This window comes from Propithecus coquereli, unplaced genomic scaffold, assembly GCF_000956105.1.
Source record: "Propithecus coquereli isolate 6110/MARCELLA unplaced genomic scaffold, Pcoq_1.0 Scaffold205, whole genome shotgun sequence".
Classification (NCBI taxonomy): domain Eukaryota; kingdom Metazoa; phylum Chordata; class Mammalia; order Primates; family Indriidae; genus Propithecus; species Propithecus coquereli.
The window spans coordinates 1,497,892-1,518,501 of NW_012145523.1; the positions used below are offsets into that span (position 1 = coordinate 1,497,892).

Below are 20,610 nucleotides of genomic sequence, written 5' to 3' on the forward strand. Positions count from 1 at the left end.
AGACCCCCTCCCTCCCCGACCCCCGCCTCGTCGCCCAGGGGAGCGTCTGCCCGGCCGAGGCTCGGAGGGGCTGTCTCCTCTCCAAGACGGCCGAGACTCCGCGCTCAACGCCTGCGGCCGGCAAAAGGGAAAACACCGAGGGGGCAGGGGACGGGGACAGCGTCTCTCAACCGCCTCAGGTTGTCCTTCGGGCTCCAAGGGGACCCGCAGACCGTTGGCGGGGGTTGGCGGAGGGGCGTAGCGCGGGAAATTAAGAGACTTTGGCAATTGGCAGCCCCCTGTTCGAGTTGACCCTGTTGGTGGCGAGGGTCCTGGGGCGGGGACCGGCCGCCGCGCACTCCCGCCTGTCGGTTTGGAGGCTGAGTCTCCCGCGCCGCCCGGAGCGCTGGGAGCCCCGAAGGCCACGCGGAGACTGCGGCGGGCACAGGCGCTCGCGCGCGGCGGGGCGGGGGCCGCGGGGCTGTGCCTGCGTTCGAGAGCGGCCGCCGGGCGCCTCGCGTCCCGACAGGTGCAGGCGCGCGGGCTTCCCATTGGTCGCGGCGGCGGCGGCCCCTTCCCCCTCCCCGCCCTCGCCGGTCCCCCTGCCCCGCCGCGGCGCCCGCTCGGTTGGCGGAGGCGCGTCCCCCCGCGCGCGCTCCCGGCCGCGTGCCCCTCGCCCCGTCGCCGCCCCCTCCCTCTGTCCGCGCCGCCGCGCGCTCGCCAGCTCAGGTAGCGGGCGCGCGGCGCCTCCTCGGGGGCGCGCGGCCAGGCTGGTCCTCCCCCCGCAGCCGCCCGCCGGGGGAGCCGGGGCGCGAGCGCGCGCGGGGGGAGCTGGAGCCGGGCGCCGCCGCCGAGGCTTCCGTCTCGCTCGCTCGCGCAGCGGCGGCAGAGGTCGCGCACAGATGCGGGTTAGGCTGGCGGGGGGCGGAGGCGGAGGAGGGAAGCGAGCTGCATGCATGAGCCCCACAGGTAAGGCGGACCGGGAGCCCGGGAGGGGCTCTCCATCCCGGGGAGGCGCGCGCAGGCCGGGGAGGGGACTTGGCCCCTGCTGCTGCTCCCCAAGGGAGGAATTCTTTTGACAGCCCAGAGGAATCTCTTTGGGGACTGGGGCAATAGGATCCATCCCGATCCCGGGGGAAGCCAGAGAAGTAGCTGGGGGAGACGGTACCACGTTGTGAGATTGCTGAGAGCGAAACATAGGCCCAGGGAAAAGTGTTTTCTCAGCCCCCAGGCGCTGGAAGGCTTTCGACTTTCCTGCCTTGGGCACCACCGCTGAATCCCGGGGACCGGCGCGGAGCCAGCGTCGCTAACCCCTGCCCGCCTCCCCTCCTCCACCCTCCGCGCGCGACACCCGCGGCGGCTGCTCCTGGTGCGCCCCGCGCGGGGGCCGGGCGGTCTCGCCGTGGGAAAGGGGGCGGAGGCCGCGCGGGGGAGGACCGGGATGGAGCCTGGGAAGCCGAGGCGCCGGGTCCCAGGGCGGAGGAGGGGGAGTGTGGCCCCCGAGCCCCGACAGCCTGGGGTATCGTCGCGCTCCGCTCCCGGTTGCAGACTCTGGCAAGCCGGATGCCCTCTGTGGATGAAAGATGTATCATGGAATGAACCCGAGCAATGGAGATGGGTTTCTAGAGCAGCAGCAGCAGCAGCAGCCTCAGTCCCCCCAGAGACTCCTGGCCGTGATCCTGTGGTTTCAACTGGCGCTGTGCTTCGGCCCTGCGCAGCTCACAGGCGGTGAGTGGCTCCGCTGAGACGGGAGGGCCCGGGATGGCTCGGTCGGGAGGGAGAGCCCGGCGAGCAGGACAGCCCTGCACCCCTCCCCCATACACGCAGACTTCAGGGGTTCCTGAGAACCCGAAGATCCCTGTGTCCCAGCCCAAGATCCTCCTGCTTCAAAACCCCTGGAGTTCCCAGAACATTCCTCTGTGGAGCCCGCACAGATTCACACACTCACATTCTGTCTGGAGCTTTCCACCAGGCGCCCAGCCCGGCTTCTCTGATGGAAAGGCAATAAAGCCTGGCCCATTATTCTAACTTTGGCCAAGAAAATGAGAGAAGGAAAAAAGGTGGTGTACCTGTGGACCTCTGACCCTTGTTTATCCCCTCGGCGGACAGAGGTCAGGTTTCAGCTTCTGGATTTAGGCAGGAGTTTCGAGAACCACCTTGGAGAATGTGAAGGATCTGAGAACGTGGCCAGACTGGCTGAAGGGCAGGTTTATTTAAAAGTTAACTGTCTCTTTCCTTGAGAGGTGGTGTGTACAAGCATGTGTGTGCATGTTGGGGACAGGAAGGGGTTTTTCCTTCAGTTGTGTTTCTGGAAGATTGCTTTACTTACCAAGTCAGTTGCTATTCTATGAAGTGGAAGTTAGCTGAAATAAAATTGATAGACTCAGTCTCTGCAGGTGGCTAATCTATAGCATATTTGGTTCTGGGGGAGGGGGGCTACCTTTTGGTTGTGATAGAGGAACACAGATGGAGCTCCTGTCTGAATTTCAGAGCCTAAGTCTCTCTGCCTCCGCGGCTCCTTGCTGCCCATCATTCCTGTTCATTGCAAATTTCCTTTCAAGCTTGCTGACGTTAAAAAGAGCTGAAATACTGTTAATATATAGATAAGTTATAATTGCTTAAAAAACAAGTATTAATTGGTATAAATAAACCATTTTAGTGTTTTTAAATATTGCAGTTTCAGAGAATTCAAAGGTGAAGATAAAAAAAAACAGTGAAAGATTAGCAAAAGCGGAGGAGGGGAATACCAAGCTGGGCGTTAACACGGAGCAATCAATAACTCAGGCGTTCTACTTGGACATCTGGAAGACGCCCAGAGTGTGAAGGTGTTTGCTGTGATGTACATCTGTCAGAATTAGTGAGAAAACCCTTCCCTGGGGTGGGGACTTGGATTTTGTTTTTGATTTTTAACAAGGGATAACTTTTTGGGTGCTCGAATTTTTTATAGAGAAATATCTCTGAGGTAGGTTTCCTCTTCATAGAGGACAAGGTCAAATGTGAAGCCAAGCCAGCACCTGTGTGGCCTGCCAGGGGTCTAGTCATCACCTCTGTCCCTCCCTGGACACTAGCTCTGCTTCACGGGCAAGTGGGAATAGGTGGGCAGAACAGCGTTGAGCGGATCTGGGTCATTCCCTCTCCTCCTCTTCTCTTGCCTCCCGGTTCTTGCTTTCATTCCCTCCGACCAGCTCCACGTGACTTTTCCATCCTCTTGGTCCATATCTCCCATGTAGAGGACGGATTAGTTAATCAAGGTTCATTTACATTTGTTTTGACTGTTACTGGACAAGTGAGGTCTGAGCACAGCTGGGATTTGAAGGCTGTGCTCTTGGGTCTGCCCACTGGTGTTTACAGAGGATCCTCCTCGAGCATCCAGAGCTCAGCACACGGCGTGGCCCCCTCGGTCTCGCATCAGTCACCTGTGAGGTTCCCGCAGCATTTGTTCCTTCCTTTCCACGGGGGGAACACACCAAGCAAAAACATCCAGGACCTTGGAGAAGAGAGTGGGAGTAAGGGAGAAGAGGGTGGGTGTAACTGTTACCTGTCAGTTTCAGAGCTCTTTCTTTTTAGCTACTAGCCATCAGCTTTGTTTCACCTTGAACTCCTCCAGGCTGAGAGTGTGATTTCTGGAAGAATATTTTTCATTTTGCAATTCACCTATGAATAAACAGTTTGGGTGAGGCGGAGTGGTGGGGGACGTCCTATGGAGTTACTACACAGAGATTTTCTTTCTTAGGTCCAAAATTCACATGAAGGCTCCTATATGGCAATAAAAGCAAATTCACCTTAGCTCTAGACTGACCTGTGCTTCTGAAACTTTAATGTGCATACAAATCACCTGGGATCTTGTTAAAAGGCAGATTCTGATTCACTTGGTCTGGGGTGGGGCCTGATATTCTGCATTTCTAATAAGCTCCCAGATGAAGCAGTTGCTGCTGATCCAAGGACTGCACTTTGATCAGTAATGCTTTAGACTAAGGCATTCCTTAAAATAAGTTGCTTCTGACTCCACGCTTTTCGCCATCACTCTCAATTACCGAATGCAAATGGCCTGTGAGGAGCAGAAGTCTCACCCAATGCCTAATCTTTAGGTGATATACAGAGCTGAAAATCAGTCTTTTTTTTTCATCCGCAAGAAAGGTGCATATTTAATAGACACTTCTGAAATGTGGATTTTCATTTTTGATTGCTTTCAATGGAAAAGGAACGCCACAATAGTGAGATATAATAGTCTCAGCTAGGAGGGGGAAAAAAAAAGGCATGTGCAAGTATTACAGAAAACTCCTGAACTAGAAAGGGAGAAATTGAGAAAATGATCAGACAAAGAAAGGGGGAAAAAGAACTCTGTTAAAAATGAAATGCTTTGTTCTAGAAAGCCAGAGATCCAGTTCAATTCTTTGAGCCCTAGGAGAGCTTTCGTAGCCTGACTTGGCCTGAAGTGACATTTAGGTGGCTTTCTGTAGGTTGTCTTTTGTAAATTAAGAAAAAGGGCCCTCATTTGGGGCCACTAAAACCAAATACCTTGAGAAGACTGATATCAAGTTTATAGGGAGATCTAGGACCCTGCTGTTCAGAATCTGCATGGGGTATGGCTTCAGCAGCTTCTCTCTTTTTTGCCCCAGTACGCCTTACCAGAGGGGGCTTTGAGGGGTGCCCAGAGTGGTGCACCCAGGCTTAGAGGAAGAGAGCCACAAGCTTGCTCTACACGTTGCTCCTTGGAGGTGAATTCATTAGCACATCCCTGGATTATAAACAACTCAGACTGGGCTCTGCCACTTGATAGCTTGGGGGTCCTCAGTTTCCTCATCTATAAAATGAGGATGATGATGCTTAACTTACAGGGTTGGTGTGAGGGATGGAAATTGTGTAGGCACTCAGTAATTGTGGGTAGTAGTAGGAGGGGGCTAAGACAATGCCCTAATTTTGGAGGCCTTTGCTTTATTCATTCAATAAATATTGAGTGTCTGTCCTCCAACCTGAGCCAAGCACTGTTGACTACAATATTCTTTTTGCCTAGAAGAACCCTCTCCTACTCTCCATTTTTTGCCCAGTGATCAGCTTTCCCTTCAAGACCCAACTTAAATACCGTCATCTCCTTCATATCTCCCTGGGAAGTAAGTTCTTCCCTTACCCGGGCTTCCGTTGCCCTAGGTGTGATGTGAGACTCTAACGTAGAGCTGTCTCATTTACTAGAATGTAAGCCCACTGAGGGCAAGAACCTTGACTTTATTCATTTTTGTGTTCCAGGCACCCAGCACAACATCTGACACACAGTAGATGCTCAGTTAATGTTGGTTGAGAGGAAGAAAAAAGATTCCCAAATTCCTGCCACACCAGTTAGAAAATAATCACCATGGGTGAGGTACAAAAGTGCAAAAGTTCCATGGCAGTTGAGGCCACATCCAATTAGAGGGGGTCTAGAAGGTTGGAGGAAAAACCAGGAAAGGCTCTAGAGAAGAGGTGGCACTTAGGGCGGGATGGGGGTTGGTGCATCTCATGGGGAGAGACATATGGTACAAAGGTGCAGAGGTGCTTACATGATTGGCCTGTTTGGGGAGTAGAGAATAGTCTGGTTAATCTAGAACATTGTATACGTGCAAGGAACCAGTAGGGTAGAAGGACAAATAGGTTGGAACCTCATTCTAAGAGTCCTGGAAGCCCCAATGAAGATCCCAAATGTCACACAGCAGGAAGTAGGGACCCACTGAAGGCTTTAGAGAAGAGCATAATGTCATCTAAGCTGGGCTCCTCTTCGCTTCTCTGTCTCTGACGTGGGGCCAGCCTCCCTCCTGGCTGCCCTCTCTGCACACCTGAGTTATGGTCCTACTGCAGCTGAACTAAACTCCTTGAGGTCTCACTTGGGTCATGTGGCCATAGCATCGGGCTGTGTGCCAGCGGGTAGGAACAGATGCTTTCTGACTGACTTACTGATTTGTAGCTGTGAGTCTCTTGGTTTTATTGAGAATTTTTTTCTTACACGACAAAGTGAAAGTTTTTCATGCAATGCTATGTCTAAAATCCCTGATTTCAAACTGCACTTAATCTGTTCGCAAAATTTCAACTCCTCAAACTCTAAATCTTTCTTTGACAATAGGTTACCTTAATATAAGCAACACAGAAACTCTTTTGATTTATCCACTGGGTGAAATCTGAATGCTCTGGAGGCAGAAGAAGGATTTCATACAACAAGTAGCAAATCTCTCCTCTCAGAGGCCTGAAGAGGCCAGTGAGAGAATCAGTGATTCTTTAATTCCTGAGCGTAACAGCGAGTGTAGGTGCAAATCTCTCTCCAGTAAATATTGATTGCGTAGGTGAAGAAAAGCACCTAAATGATTCTGTTCCTGGTGTCAGAGGCATATTTCCAAAGCTTGCACAAGGCCAAGGAGACTTGCCTTAGATGGAAAGCTCTGGTTAAAATATGGGCTATGCATTCTTTATAGGATTGACAGAGCTGTACTTCAGCCTCTGCCTTTAAATAGCTACATGGCTTTGGGCAAATTTTGTAACTTCTCCTTGACTCAGTTTCTTTCATATCAATAATACTTTGATTTCGTGATTATAGGAATTTGATAATTTGATGGGTTCTAAACTCGGGGTAAAGTGATAGGTCTCTTTTTTTCCATCTCTCTCTCTCTTTCTCTCTCTCTCTCTCTCTCTCTTTTCTTTTCTTTCTTTCTTCGATGGGGTTTCTGTTGCCTGGGCTAGAGTGCAGTGGCGTCAGCCTAGCTCACAGCAGCCTCAAACTCCTGGGCTCAAGCGACCCTCCTGTCTCAGGCTCCAGAGTAGCTGGGGCTACAGGTGCGAGCCACTGTGTCAGCTAGTGTCTGTCAAATGCCCTGGGGTTACTGGGGTTACACAGATAAGGGGACACAGTCCTTGCTCCTGAGAAAATATATAAATTAGGGTAGGTTTCTTCTCAAAAGTTGAAATGCAAAAGGCTTGCATACAATTATTTTTTCACATACATTTTTAATTTGATTTAAAAGTTAGTGTTAGTGTTACTTATTGAGACTGTTGAGAAAAGTGACTTTGCAGACTGCTTTTCTTTATCCTTGCCTTACTTTGAAAGCTAATTTGGTGTTTGATAATTGAAATAACCACACATAGCCAGCAATATGTCTAAATAGGTCATCGGGATCATTGCCTCTGAATTGAGGGAAAAAAGGGGGCAAAAGAATAGGCTTTCTAATTTGTACACAAACACATCACATTTCACCAAAACCAACTGTAATATCTGGGACTGATACATAAGATGTATATTCTCATGCATTGGATATAGCAGTGGTCCCCAGCCTTTTTGGCACCAGGGATTGGTTTCATGGAAGACAATTTTTCCACAAACTGGGGCAGAGGGGAGGGATGATTTTGGGAGGATTCAAGCTCATTACACTTATTGGTGGTCAAACCTCTCGGCTAATGATAATCTGTATTTGCAGTCAGTCCCCAGCGCCTCGGCTCCACCTCAGACCATCAGGCATTAGATTCTCATAAGGAGCGCAAAACCTAGATCCCTCGCATGCGCAGTTTACAGTAGGGTTCTTGCTCCTATGAGAATCTAATGTCCCTGTTGATCTGACAGGAGGCGGAGCTCAGGCGGTGATGCGAGTGATGGGGAGCGGCTGCAAATACAGATGAAGCTTTTTCACTCACCTCCTGCTCTGTGGCCCAGTTCCTAACTGGCCATGGACCGGTACCAGTCTGTGGCCTGGGGGTTGGGGACCACAGGGATATAGTATTTTGTTGATTTATTGGTCCATTGTCACAAGAACAAGCTGTTCAACTATTGCTAACCACGGAAGACTGGGAAAAGATGAGACAAAATTTTAAATTGGTCAACATCTGAGTGATTGATAAAAGTTTCCAAACTGTTAATAGTACTATTGGAAGAGTACTTATTATGTGCTAACATGACTCTCCACACATTACTTATATTAACTCATTTAATTCCTCACAACAACTGTATGAGGTAGATACTGTTATTTATTCCTACCTAATAGAAGTAGATATCAGGCATGGAAAAATTAAGCAACTTGTCCAGGGTCACCTGGCTAGTCAGTGTGGCATGGTGACCCAGATTATCCTTTTAATTACAATCTTTTTTTAGCACGCTAAGACATAGAAATCCCAATCGTTAAATACATTTTTTTCTTTTTCTTATATTTGACTCGAACATTTTTCTTTAAGCTACAGTTATCAAATATTTTAGAAATTTGGTGCTGCCTGCCCTGACATAAGGGAACTCTTTTGTGTTATGACCAAAAAGCAGAAAATGTATAAACAAATCAACAACAACAGTAAAATTCTGCAACCCAAGACACAGTGAAGGCCAGCGTACCTGAATCTTGAGCTCTGAATGGAGAAAGGTAAGAGGCCAGAAACCCATGTCCCTGTCCCTTTGTGGCTGTTTGGGGAAGGTCATCAGAATGGGTCATGCCTGACTCTTACCTGCTCTGAGGGGCTGGGGGAGAGGAAACAAATGGGGCTCTGGGGCCCTCTGCTAGTGGCTGTCACTACCATCTCCATTCCCGCTAATGACTCTCTGAGCTGCCTGTTGCTTCCAGTGTGATAGCCTGCCTCAGAGTGACTCTTTTCTGTGTAGTTTGGACAAGCACTAATGATACCTTTAGTGCTTAGAGTGTTACAGTTTGCAAGGTGTTTTTATGTGTATCACCACCTTTAATTTTCTTAAAAATCCAGGAAAATAAGGAAGAGATTTTGATTATTTTCCTCTTTTTTTTCCCCTAAGTTTCAAGAGACATCCTCAGTGAGGTATCTTCCAGGGTGCCACAAATTGTCAAAGTGAGATTAGGAGCCAGGCCTATTGGGCAGGTCTGTCTTTGTCATTTTGGGCCCAGCTTTTAAACCTGTTTTCTCAGTTGTATGATGTGGATGATAATCTAGTTAGTATATAGCAAAAGGTTAAAAAAAAATCTGAGGATTGTTAACATGAGCTAAAATTCCCCCAAAAGGTTAAATTTGAAGTAAGAATAAGATCTGATAGTTCATGAGATGTGAGTGTTACTTACTCAGAAAGGTATGTTTGATCATGTGAGCTTAAGGTGCTGCTACGTTTTAGGGAAGAATTTGGCCCAATTATTTCTTCTTCTCTAAGAAAAAGATTGCTGTACTACCCTAAGAGAGAAGAAATTATCCACTCAAGAAGAAAAACAAATAGAAATAATTAAGTGAGTTGCTCACGAACTAGAATTAAAAGTGCATTGTAAAATAGCTTCTTAATTGAGAGTATTGTAATTGCTTTATTAATCTTAAACAAGGTAAACTGGGAACATCAAAGAAGTCAAACAAAATAATTCTTGACATTATTTGGAAAGGACGATAAACTCAGGAGCGCTGTGGGGCGTGAGTGCTCCGCACGCCACTGCGGAGCAGAGGCCCGCGCAGCCCCAGAGGCAGGGCCTGCAGGCGGCCAGAGGCCTGACCCCATCTGTGCACCAGCGTGAGCACCCAGGCTCCAGCCGTGGATCTTGGTTCTTAGCAGTGAGGAACTGCAGAGCCCGGCAAACCTGATCGGCGATCATTTCGTCTGTATCCCAACACACTGAGCTTTTCAAGAGGGATGATGAGTAGGGGTGAGGGTCTTTGGAAATGAAAGTTCGACCTGGTTATCTCATGTTTCTGTTTGAAACAGGCGACTTTTATCTCCTGGAATTACCAGCGTGGAAGTAGAGATGAGCAAGGAGGGCCACTTGTGCACTACACTCCTTTTATCTCAGAGTAACAAAATACAAAAAACCTCATTTCTCAGGTCTGATTGCATTTATAAAATATATACGTGGTTGAATTGGGCACGCCAGTAAGAGGGAGCTTCTTTTTAAGAAAGAAATAAAATGCGTTCTTACAGTGGATTCTACAACGTCTGTGTGCCCACAACATTGTAACTGTTATATCCAGTTTTCAAATTCAGATTCTCAGTATGTCCAAGAATCCTTTGGACTTCCCTAAACATTTAAACCCGGAAGATTCTGATTTTCTTCAGGTGACAAGCAACAGGATCTTCTTTTGTAAAAATTTAATGGATTTAGAGAGTTAATCTTGTGAAAGGCTCTCCACCATCCTTTTAAATGCTTCTATTAACTAACTCTGAGTCTCGATGTGGGAATCTGATCCAAGGATGTATTATAAATTAACAGTTTTTGGGGGGGACTCATCTGCAAATTCAGGTTGTACTGTGACGGCATGCACTCACTGGCTGAGGAGGGCTACCTCTTTGTTTAAACTACACTTCAACAAAATGTAGAAATAACTTTTAGAGACTTGTAGTTCATCTGATCTAGAACAATACAGCTCTGAATTGGCATGTGACCTTTGGAAGGCTTGGATTGTAAGTGGCGGACCAGGCTTTTCCTGTCCTCCTTCAATTTGCACCATTGTTTTGTAGATGGGTGTGTTCATTTGCTTTTCATAATGACTTGGTGGATATGTTTCCATTTCTCGATGCGAGGATTTGGAGGTATAGGGTCTTGTGGAAGGTACACAGGGCCAGTTTCCTTGCTTTGTCCTGAAGGGATACAGCATAATGAATAGATAATACTCAATGGCACAGGCTGGGGTTGACATGTGGAATAGGCATTCACAAGGTTGCTGCTGATCCTTGGCCCCAGGAGTCCCTTAGAACTAACTGCCATGACATGGTATGGTTGGTCCTAGAGTGGAGATTTATCCCGGAGACTCTGGGGACGGGGGAGGAGTGGGCTTACCAAAGAATATGACCTTTGAGCTAAGTCTTAAAGGATAAAATAATTCTCCAGGCAGAGAAGGTGTTAGAGGTGATTTTTTTTTTTTTTTTTTTCCAGGAGAGAGGATAGGGAAAGCAGAGACTTGGAATGAGAATGAATATATACTGGAGATAGGGACTAGCTCCGGGCAGCCTTAGCACAGGGCAAATGGATTGAGGATTGAAAAGAGATAAGAGGCTGGAAAGACAGGTTGGACTCCCACCCCAGCCAACTACAATGCTGAGGAATTTGAATGTTACATTGTAGCAACTGGGAGCCTACAGAGTATGTCATCAGGGGGATGGAGTGATCTGATCTTTGTTTTAGAAGAGTTCTTAGCAAGGTGGGAGATGGACGAGTGGTAGCGAGACCTTTGCTCACTGGGTATTTATCATGCCCCTGTCAGTGAGCAGGCAGAGGACGCGTCAGGTAACAAGACAAAGCCCCGCCCTCCGGAATTTAGATTCTTGCGGGGGCTAGTTAGGAAACTGTTGCATTGACCCAGAAGGGACGTGATGAGGGCTTCCACTAGAGAGCAAGAAATGGGAATAAAAATTGCAGAGAGGGAGAATTAACTGAGGCCAGACAGCTGGCTGACCGGCCTGGAGGAAGAGGAGGAGCCGTCCTTGGGAGGGGGAGCTGTTGAGTTCATCGTGGGTGAGGAGGCTGGCGTGGCCTGCAGGACATCCATGTGGGCACCGTCTGTCTGTCAGGCAGTTGAAAGCTTAGTTTGGTGCTCAGGAGAGAGATTGGGGTTGGAGATGAAGATTTGTTTGTCTTCTGCACTGAGAGGGTTGCTAGTGCTCTGGGAGGAGCTGTGTTTTCCCAGGAAGCGACTGTAGGATGAACAAAGAAGAGGGTTCGAGGATGGAGCCCAGGGAATACCCACGTTTCAATGTCACGAGAAGCCAGTAAGGAGGCTGAGGTTTGTGCTGATAGTCAGTATTGATGGTAATAATAATTTTCTAAAAAAACTAGCAACACAATTCTAGCTATGATTGCCCCTCTGATATGGGGTCAGGAGCCTTACTTTTATGTTATTATTAGGATAATGTTTAAGTAATCGGAATTCTGGATGCCCATCCCAAATAGATGGAAAGTCGACAGGGCCAGGAGGGAGGAAGCCGGTGTTAGGGGTGGAGATTCCACGTAGAGATGTCCGAGGCTCAGCTGCAGAAGGGCTGGAATATTTTCTGGCCTTCACTGGGAGGACAAAGCTAAGAGGAGAGCTCGAGTTCAGCAGGGTCAGTAGGTGGCCATGGGTGGCTTTGGATGTTTCCCATCCTGGGGACATTGAGCAGAGTGGACTGTTGCTGAGTGCAGTGACTGTGGCCGGGGGACTTCATCCTTGCTGCCGACCCTTCCTCTGTCCTGGGCACTGGGAATCTTTTAATGTGCTCAGTGCTCCGGATACAGGTCCGTCCTGCACAAGTCTTTTGGCAGTGCTATCCTCGAGTTTGTTTCAGTGATTCAGTCTTTTCTGCTGTCAGTTAATCTTCAAAGTATGTGATTGTCAGAGAGTGATCTGTCTGTCACGCCACCCCCTGTGACCAGCTCTGTCACCACCGAAGCAAATCACTTAACCCTGCCGTGCTTTGGTTTCTTCATCTGTAAATCAGGGGCCACGAGGCCTGTTCCTCTGCACTCACAGGAGCATGGGTGTGCGGCTCGGCAGGAGACAGTGTCATTTGATAAATACAAGACAGAGCCATCATTGCCTGTCTGGAGGGAGACGTCTCTCCACTGCGCCTAGGGCCATTTTTGTCTTTCGCCTCCCTGAGTGGGAAAGGAGGGTGAGGGAGGCTCTGCGCGGTGTGTAAACGCCTCCCCGCGTGCGGGGCCTGACCCCCGTGAAAGCTCATTTTGTGTGGACATGATGTCGGGCAGCTGGAGGAGCTGTTTTGCAGCGAAATGGGATGTGCCAATCTGTGCTCAGTCCCCGCTGCTGGCGCATGCCGTGAATAGTCGTGTCTGGAGATGGAGAAGGTCCTTGTGCTGTCGAGAGGAACTTCTCAATAGCTGTTGGCCCAAGCCCAGTCGGCCCCTTTTGTGCGCTCACAGGAGCCTTGGGAAAAAGAAATGAAACGTGAGCCAGGCAAGTGATTCAGCACAGGTGCTTGGGGGGCCCACGGCGGGGGGAGGTGCTCCACCTGTCCCCCTCTCAGCCTTCCCCGTATCCGGCAGGCGCCTTCTGTGCTGGAGTGTGTGGGATGGCGAGCCGGCCCCCGCAGGCTCGGGCAGGACAGGGAGATGGGTTGGGAGCTGCATCTGGATCCAGAGAAGCACTAAGTGCTCATCTTGCTCGCTGCCTCCTCGTACCTCCTGCTGCATGTCTCTAACTCCCAGGCCCCTCTGTACAGCTTTGCAGATAGGACGCTGCTTCGGGTGTCTTGGGCTGGAGGTCCTGGGACTCTCAGTCCTTTGCAACAACGTCCGGAAATCCTGTCTGCGTTCCAGCCTCTGAGCCCTTCAGGGAAGCAGCCTGGTGGCCTGCCGAGGGCACCTTGCTGCAGCCTCCTCTCAGCCCTGTCCTAGACTTTGCCGTGCGTGGGCCCCTGCAGTGCCAGGCTCTGATGTGGGCAAGCGTTCCTGAAAGTGCAGTCTGTTCATGGCTTTGAATTGTTCCAGGAGGGTCTTGTGGTTCAAGGAGGGAGCAGGGCATATTTATCAATCCCCGTGAGAGTTTGCTGAAAATCCGCGCTGCAGTTTTCATTTACGTGGAAATGAGTGCACAGAGCTCTTGCTCCTTGTCATCTCCAGGCGAAGGAAGACCCCGTTCTTTGGGAGCTCCCCAGACACACGGAGTATCTAAGACTGAAAGTGAATCTGCCCTATCTCTGTAGCAGTCGCCTTCATGTCTTGGGCGGAAAACTGCACCCACACCCAAGGGTGGATTCCTGGTAGTCTGCTGTTGTTGCTCCTGTTAAAATTGTTCTTTCTCAGTTTCCTTCATGCAGCGTGGTTACTAGGGGCTTAATCGAAATCAAAGCCGGTTACTGGTTTCTGCCTTCACTTTGATACTTAGTCCGTGTGCATCTCACCTCCTGCGTGCCTTGGTCTTCTAAATACTTGACACTTTCTTTAGTGCCTGCTGTGTTGATGTTGTTGCTAAACTGGGTCATGTTCTTGGTGATGTAGCCTAAGTTGACGTCCATGGAAATGCAAAAGATTGTACCAAGCCCATTTCTTCTTGCGTTTTCAATTTTCTTTGAAACTCTTCTTTCAGTACTGTTACTGATTAAAATACATACCCTCTCATAAGGTTGAAGAGCAAGATTGGGCACATATTCACAAGAGTTCCAGGAGAAAGGTCACACACTAGGATGGCCCATTGACCTGGAAAACAAGGGTGGAGCAGACTTCACGTCAGCCCTGCGGACCCCATTCATTAGTTCTGCCCTACGCCTCTGTGAAAAAGCGAAGGGGTCTTTCCTGCTTTTTATCTTCATCCACTCTTACATTTGCTTAACAAGAATTTATTGAGTGCTTACTGTGTGCAAGGGCTGTGTTAAGTGCTAAGACTAGAAAGATGAATAAGATACAGCTCTGGCCCTCAGGGAGCTCAGTCTACATGGGATACTGTCTCAGTCAGCTAGGGCTGCCTTAATGAAATATCATAGATATTTCTGTGGCTTAAACCACAGAAATTTATTTTCTCACAGTTCTGGCAGCTGGATGTCCATGATCAAGGTGCCAACAGGGCTGGGTTCTGGTGAGGGCTCTCTTCCTGGCTTGCAGACAGCTGCCTTCTTGCTGTGTCCTCCAGTGGGCTTTCCTTGCTGAGTGTGCAGGGATGAGGGTGGGAGAGGGCCTTCTGTGTCTCTTCTAATAAGGACACTAATGCTATCAGATTAGGGCCCCACCCTCATGACTTGATTTAACCATAATTAACTTTTAAAGGCCCTGTCTCCAAATATAGTCACATTGGAGGTTAAAGCTTCAACATATGAATTTGAGGGAACACAATTCAGTCCTCAGCAGATACCAAAGAAAGACACATGTTAATTCTGGAAAACTGTTATGAGGACTCAGAGCTCTTATTCCAGCCAGGGGAAATCTGGGAAGGCTTCCAGGAGGAGATGATGTCAGATCTCAATTCTGAAAAAAAGAGTGGCAATTAGGTGAAGAAGGAGTCGTTGGCAGGGGGAAGGGGAGAAGCAATGTGAGCAAAAGTGTAGCCACATGAAACTGCCAGTGTTTGTTTGTGGTGGGGGCGTGGTGGTGGGTGCTACAAGCTATTCACTTACCTATTCATGCATTTCATTAAGTCACCACCAAACATTTCCTAAGGTTTTCTTTGCACAGATTACATACAGACACTGATGGTGGGGTCCAGAGATGATCTAGAAGCTCAGATTTGCAGAGTTTCCCAGATTATAGGTCCCTAACGTTTGCTCTAACCTAATCAGCCTCCTGTTGGACACTCACATTATTCAATTACAACTGCCGACCACTAAAAATCAATTGCAAGTGGCTCCCCGGGCCATCCAGTGGGCCACCTCTGGCTTAGGTCAGGTGGCTATTGAATTATTATGGGAAGTTAGCCTGCGGAGAAGTGACGGGTTAGTATCTACAGTAATAGGAGGCCATCTCAGATTGTATTTTTAAGTCATTTCAAATTTATCTTTTATAGGGCATTTTCTTCTCTCCTAGTCAAAACATTTCCTTTGTTCTTTCTTTCTTCTTGTGATATTTAAAGTTAAAACAAACGGAGCATCTGAATGATCCCTGTGTGCGGGTTTGGTGGTGCAGCCATTCTAAGGGGCCTGTGCTATGAAACCTGCAGTCCTTGCTATTAAAGAAGGGGCCTCATGCGGACCGGCAGAGCGCAGTGCCTGGGTCAGCGTGGCCCGGCTCCCCTGACTTACCCCTCTCTGCTTAGTGCATCTCAGAGTTTCTTAGCCTCATGCCCATGGACCTGCTCCCTGAGGTCTCCGAGCCACCCCCACCCACCTCTGAAGATGTGTGACGACCTGTGTGTATGTGTCTCTGAAGAGGACCTGCCGCCTCCCGCAGAGTCTCAGATGGATTCATTAACCTGAAAAGGGTTTAAAAAATCACAGGCTTAGAACAAACTGCTTGGAGTGAGTCTGTAGCTAAACTGTAGAGATCATGCGGAGAAGGGAACAGTTTTCAAGAGATTGGGAAATTATGTTTCCTGTTTCTGATTGCCTTTCTCTAGAGGTTTTGGGCTTAGCCACCTTTGGGCCAGCGTCCGTGGTGTACTGGGGAAAGAAGCTTTCAGGAGGAAGCTGGTGCTACTGGCTGGCAAACCCACCTGCACTGGCAGCCTTTCATTTAGCCCTTCATCCACCCTGGCAGTTGCAAACATTGTGTGGTTTAGAAAACCACTCTATTATGTGATTTCTGTAGACACAAAAAAGCATAAATAACTGCAGAACCAGTGGAGTGATCGGCAGATGTCCGTGGGGCCCCTGCCGTGCACCAGGCACTGTGCTAGGCAGGCGAGAGAACCAGACATGAATGATAGGCGAGACCCAAATGCCTGAGTTATTATAGGAAATTATGAGTGGAAAATTTCATCTTTATTTTTTCCCTCCAAAATATGGGCGGAATGAGAAATATTCCAACAACCAGGCAAAGGCGATGCTTTTGTCTCAGTTATCTCTGTAATTCAGCATGTCGTGATGACATATTGAAGCATTACAGACTTTATAACTGTGATTATGCTACTGTTTCTAGTGTTATAAACGGGTGGTTTAGTTTCACATGAAAAAAGGTTATTTTCTCCATAATGAATATTAGGAATGTAATAAATGTGCCTGTTGTTTAGATCTGTGGTCCACCGTGTCTGGGCTTGGGGTTTGTAGTATCGGAGCTGGAGGAGCCTTAGAGGTTGCCTTAATTGCTGGTGAGGGGATGAAGGCCCAGCTGGTTAGTGGCAGAGCTGGGACTAGGACCCCAACATCTTCTCTCAAGTGGGGCTTCTCCATGACATCACTCACCTTCCCTCAGACAGCTGGAGATCATAACAGCAGGACCCGCCTCTTGAGGGTCATGCTGATTAAATGAAATAATACAAGGAAAAGTCCCCGGGCTCGGAACACAAGCGCAATGAGTGCTGGCCGTTGTTGCTTTATTATTCCGTGCTGCCTATGCACTTTGTTTTCCATAAATTCATTTAAACCCTTCTTGAATAGGGAGCTTTTCCCCCAGCTCCCCACTGTCACCTCTTGGGTCATGTGCTTCATGTGCGTGAGCTGCCAAGTACTTGTTTTAACTCCCTTCAAATGCTTTTGCCCCTCTTCTGGCTTCAGAAGGTGTCCCCTCGTTACAGAGGGCATGCAGGTAAGCCTTGCACTCTTTTGTGGAATTTCAATACGCTATTGTCCTTTGGACTTCAGTTCCCTGGGTACGTCACTCCCTGTTTGTCCCTCTGTCTTGTCTCCTCATTTTTCCTGTGTGACTCCGTCTCCCTTGGCTCCCCCCCCCCATTCCCCTGAGGCTTGGCCGGGGGGCGCTGGCGGACAGCTGCCCAGGCGTGTGGGCAGGCCCCAGGCTGGTGCGACAAGGTTCTTCTCTGATGTTGTCTAGAACATTGTTTCCGGCTCTGTTTCTGCAGCACACTGGGTTATGTCATCTCCAGAGGACAGAGGCCCAAACCTTCAGGCCCTTTTCTGGGGTGCGTTGATGGCGAGGAGTCCATCGTTTCACAAACACCGTGTAGTGCGAACTGTCTGTCCGGAGCTGGACTCGCTCACACTGAAACGCAGGAGCAGACGTAGTGAGGAAGCTTCATGCTCAGAACCTCCCGTTCATGAGCATAAATTGTGAGGTCTTATGGTTCCTTACTGTGGTGAAATCATCAAAGCCAACCCGGAAGCAAAGGTAGGATGAAGCAGTTAATAATTTACGTAAGAATATTAATTCAACTCTTAACATACTGTAAAAAAAGGGGAGACATTGTGTTTGTCGTGTTTAAGGCCCCGTAGCTAAGAAGTGTGAAAGTTTGAAAACTTTTCTGTTGCGTGTGTGTTAGCAACAATACCATCGTCCAGCGGAGACTGAGCATTCATGTGCCTTGAAGTGCTTGTCTCAGATGGGAAATCGCGGAGTTATAAAAGAGTGCCTGAATTATTTCATGTACGCATCAAGTGAAAATCACTAAGTACCTACCACGTGAAGGGCAACATGCAGGTTCTGTGGGGGATGCAGTGACCCCTAAGATAGGACTTCTGCCCATGGGGGTTGAGCTGTATTTAGTTGGGAAGTGATTCTGTCACCTACAATAGTGACAGAAGAGGTTAGGTGCATAGTCAGAGTTCTCTGGGCTTCAGGAGCCGGAAAGATGGCTTCTGACCTGTTCGAAGAGAGAAGGATTTGTAACAGAGATGACATTTCGGTTAGACCTGGGTACGCGATTTCAGCAGGAGAAGGCGGAGAGCAGAGGGTTTTAGCAGAGAGAGCACGAACACAGGCCTTGCTGGAGCAAACGTAACATATGTCCGTGGCCAGGGAAGGACTGACTGCGGCCCGGACTGACAGCATGTCTGGGAGACGGACAGCTGGAAATGCAGTGACGGTATTAATAATGTTGATGATGATGGCTGTGTTTGTCAGTCACCGGCTTCGTGCCAGGCACTTTCCCGTGCGCACACGTACTAACACTTCAGCCTCACTACAACCCTATGAATTAGGCACTGTTTTCATGTCCATTTTCAAATGAAGAAACTGGGGCAGAGAGAAGCTAAAGGACGGGCCAAGAATTAGAATTAGAACTAGAAGGTGGTGGGGCTGGGGTCCTAATCCACGCCATCTGGCCCTGGAGCCTGCTTGGGTTTTTGCCATTCCTCTCCGTGCTACCTCGAGGGTAGGGGCCCTTGGCCATGGGAGCCTCGGGTGTCAGACCATCGGGGGGTTTCCCAGCCAGCCCTGTCTGCTTTTCTTCTTCCTCCAGTTCACCTTGATCCCTCCTAGCTCAAAGGTGGTTAAGCCCAAAACCCCAAGGGAAAGGAAATCATAAATAGGAAATATAATCTCCTAATCGCTTGAAAACTGTTTCCTTCTTACAAACTCATCAGGAGACCACTGGGGAGCCATTGAGAGCTTCTGAAAGGAGGAGCATGTTTGAGCCATGCTTTAGGGTTGTGGTTCTCAAATGGGGCGATTTTGCGTCCCCCCCAAGGGAAAATTTGGCAATGTCTGGAGACATTTTTGGTTGTCACAACTGGGGTGAGGAGGGTAGGGTGGAGGGTGTGTGCTACTGTTATCTAGAGGGTAGAGCCCAGATGCTGCCAAACATCCTATAAAGCACAGGACAGCCCTGTCCAGCCCCTAACGTCCACAGGGCTGGGGCCGAGTCACCTGCCCTGGGGTGAGTGGTCTGGCCATTGCGGAGCAGGTAACCGGGAGGTCGTGTTCCAGGTGAGAGGTGCTGAGGGCCCAGAGGCGGTACTGGCAGCAGAGAAAGCTGGGTACACATTTCAAAGGCTGCATTGTAGAGGACAGAGGAAGACCAAGGAAGATCTTGCAGCCAGAAGTGTCCGGTGTGGGTATCAGAGAGAAGAGTGGAATCATTAGCTGTAATGGAGACGTTGGGGAGAAAAGCTTATTTTAGAAAGATGATGAGTTTGGTCTTAAGATATTTAAATTTTGACAAGCAGGTGGAATTGCCCAGCAGGCATTTGAGAATGAGGGATAGAAAGCAAGGAGTTGAGGTTATACATGCGATTTCGGAGTCATCTCGTGGGAAGCAGTAATCACAATCACTGTTCGTGGTCTGGAGAGACGGAGGGACAGGGGCTGAGGGGTCCCCCTAAGGGCTGTAGGACAATGAGAGTCAGGGCCTGGGTCTGAATCCTGGCTCCGTCTCTTAAGAAGCACATGATCTCAGACACATCCTTGAACCTGTGCCTCAGTTTCCTCACAAGAGACCAAGGCAGTGTTCAGAGAGATTGGTGGGGTGCCAGGATATGGTGTTCCCAAAACCAGAGACAAGAGGGTTTCGGGGAGAGGTGGTCAGCAGTGGGGAACTCTGCAGGGGTGCAGCGGATGCTGAGAACGACACAGCCTCATGTCCCCAGCTTATGAGTGACCTTGGGGACAGCGTTTTCTTTATTGGCTTGCGAGCACCACTTCAGTGCAAGTTGGGCTCGCTGGGATGACCACGACACCAATTGTTTGTTTTATTTGTTGTAAAGTGGGCGACAGAAGTTGTGTGTATGTAGACTTACTGACGCATTACTCACGTTAGCCTCAGTTTTCCCTTCAGAGAAATAAACTATAGAGGAGGAGAGAGAAAGAGAAGACTAGATAAGTTATTAACAGAAGGGGGGAGACAACAGGATTGTGATCATTTTTGCAGAATCTGCTTTTGTTTTAACTTTCAAACTCTTACCCCTGAACATAAGAAGGAGTGCTAAATGTTATGAACTCAGGAAATCTGCCCAGACAGAAGCTAGGAAGCAACCCGCCTGCCCCGCATGAGTGCACAGCGTCCTGCCGGACAGCAAGACAGGCCCGCTCTGTTGTGGGAGAGCACACCCAGCCCCCGGGGAGACGTCCGTGCGGATTGAACGAGGGCCGTGGGGTCTGGAGAACATGGGCTGTGGGTGTGAGTTTTTCTGGGGTTGACGTTTGAGTCTCGCTCTGGGCAGACTCAGCACTGCTACCGACTGAGCCCACGCCGGTGAGGAGAGAGAACGCGTCCTGGGCAGCGCCGCAAGGCCGAGCCTCTCTCAGGGATGCTCAGTCCTTGAGCAATTCCTTCCGTGCGTTGCACGCAAACTGGCTCTTCCCTCAGCTACAAATGAGCGAGCTGATTTTATTCTCAATAGAGGGAGCCCCCAGGAGAGTGCGATGTCCGCGCAGCCTCACTGTGCTGCCCATGCCAGGCAGGTGGGGGTAACCGAACACTCGCGACATTTGTTTTTGTATG

The 20,610-nt window shown here is 49.3% G+C and overlaps 1 protein-coding gene across 1 annotated transcript in view; it reads left to right on the forward strand.

The window, feature by feature from the left end:
- The first annotated feature begins 805 nt into the window (after window positions 1-805).
- The window catches only part of SUSD4 (sushi domain containing 4), a 118,450-nt gene continuing 98,645 nt past the window's right edge, over window positions 806-20,610 (forward strand). The window contains exons 1-2 of the mRNA XM_012644078.1: window positions 806-948; window positions 1,528-1,707. Of these exons, the coding sequence (XP_012499532.1) occupies window positions 1,563-1,707 (145 nt within the window). The 5' untranslated portion in view covers window positions 806-948; window positions 1,528-1,562. The remainder of the gene's footprint in view (window positions 949-1,527; window positions 1,708-20,610) is intronic.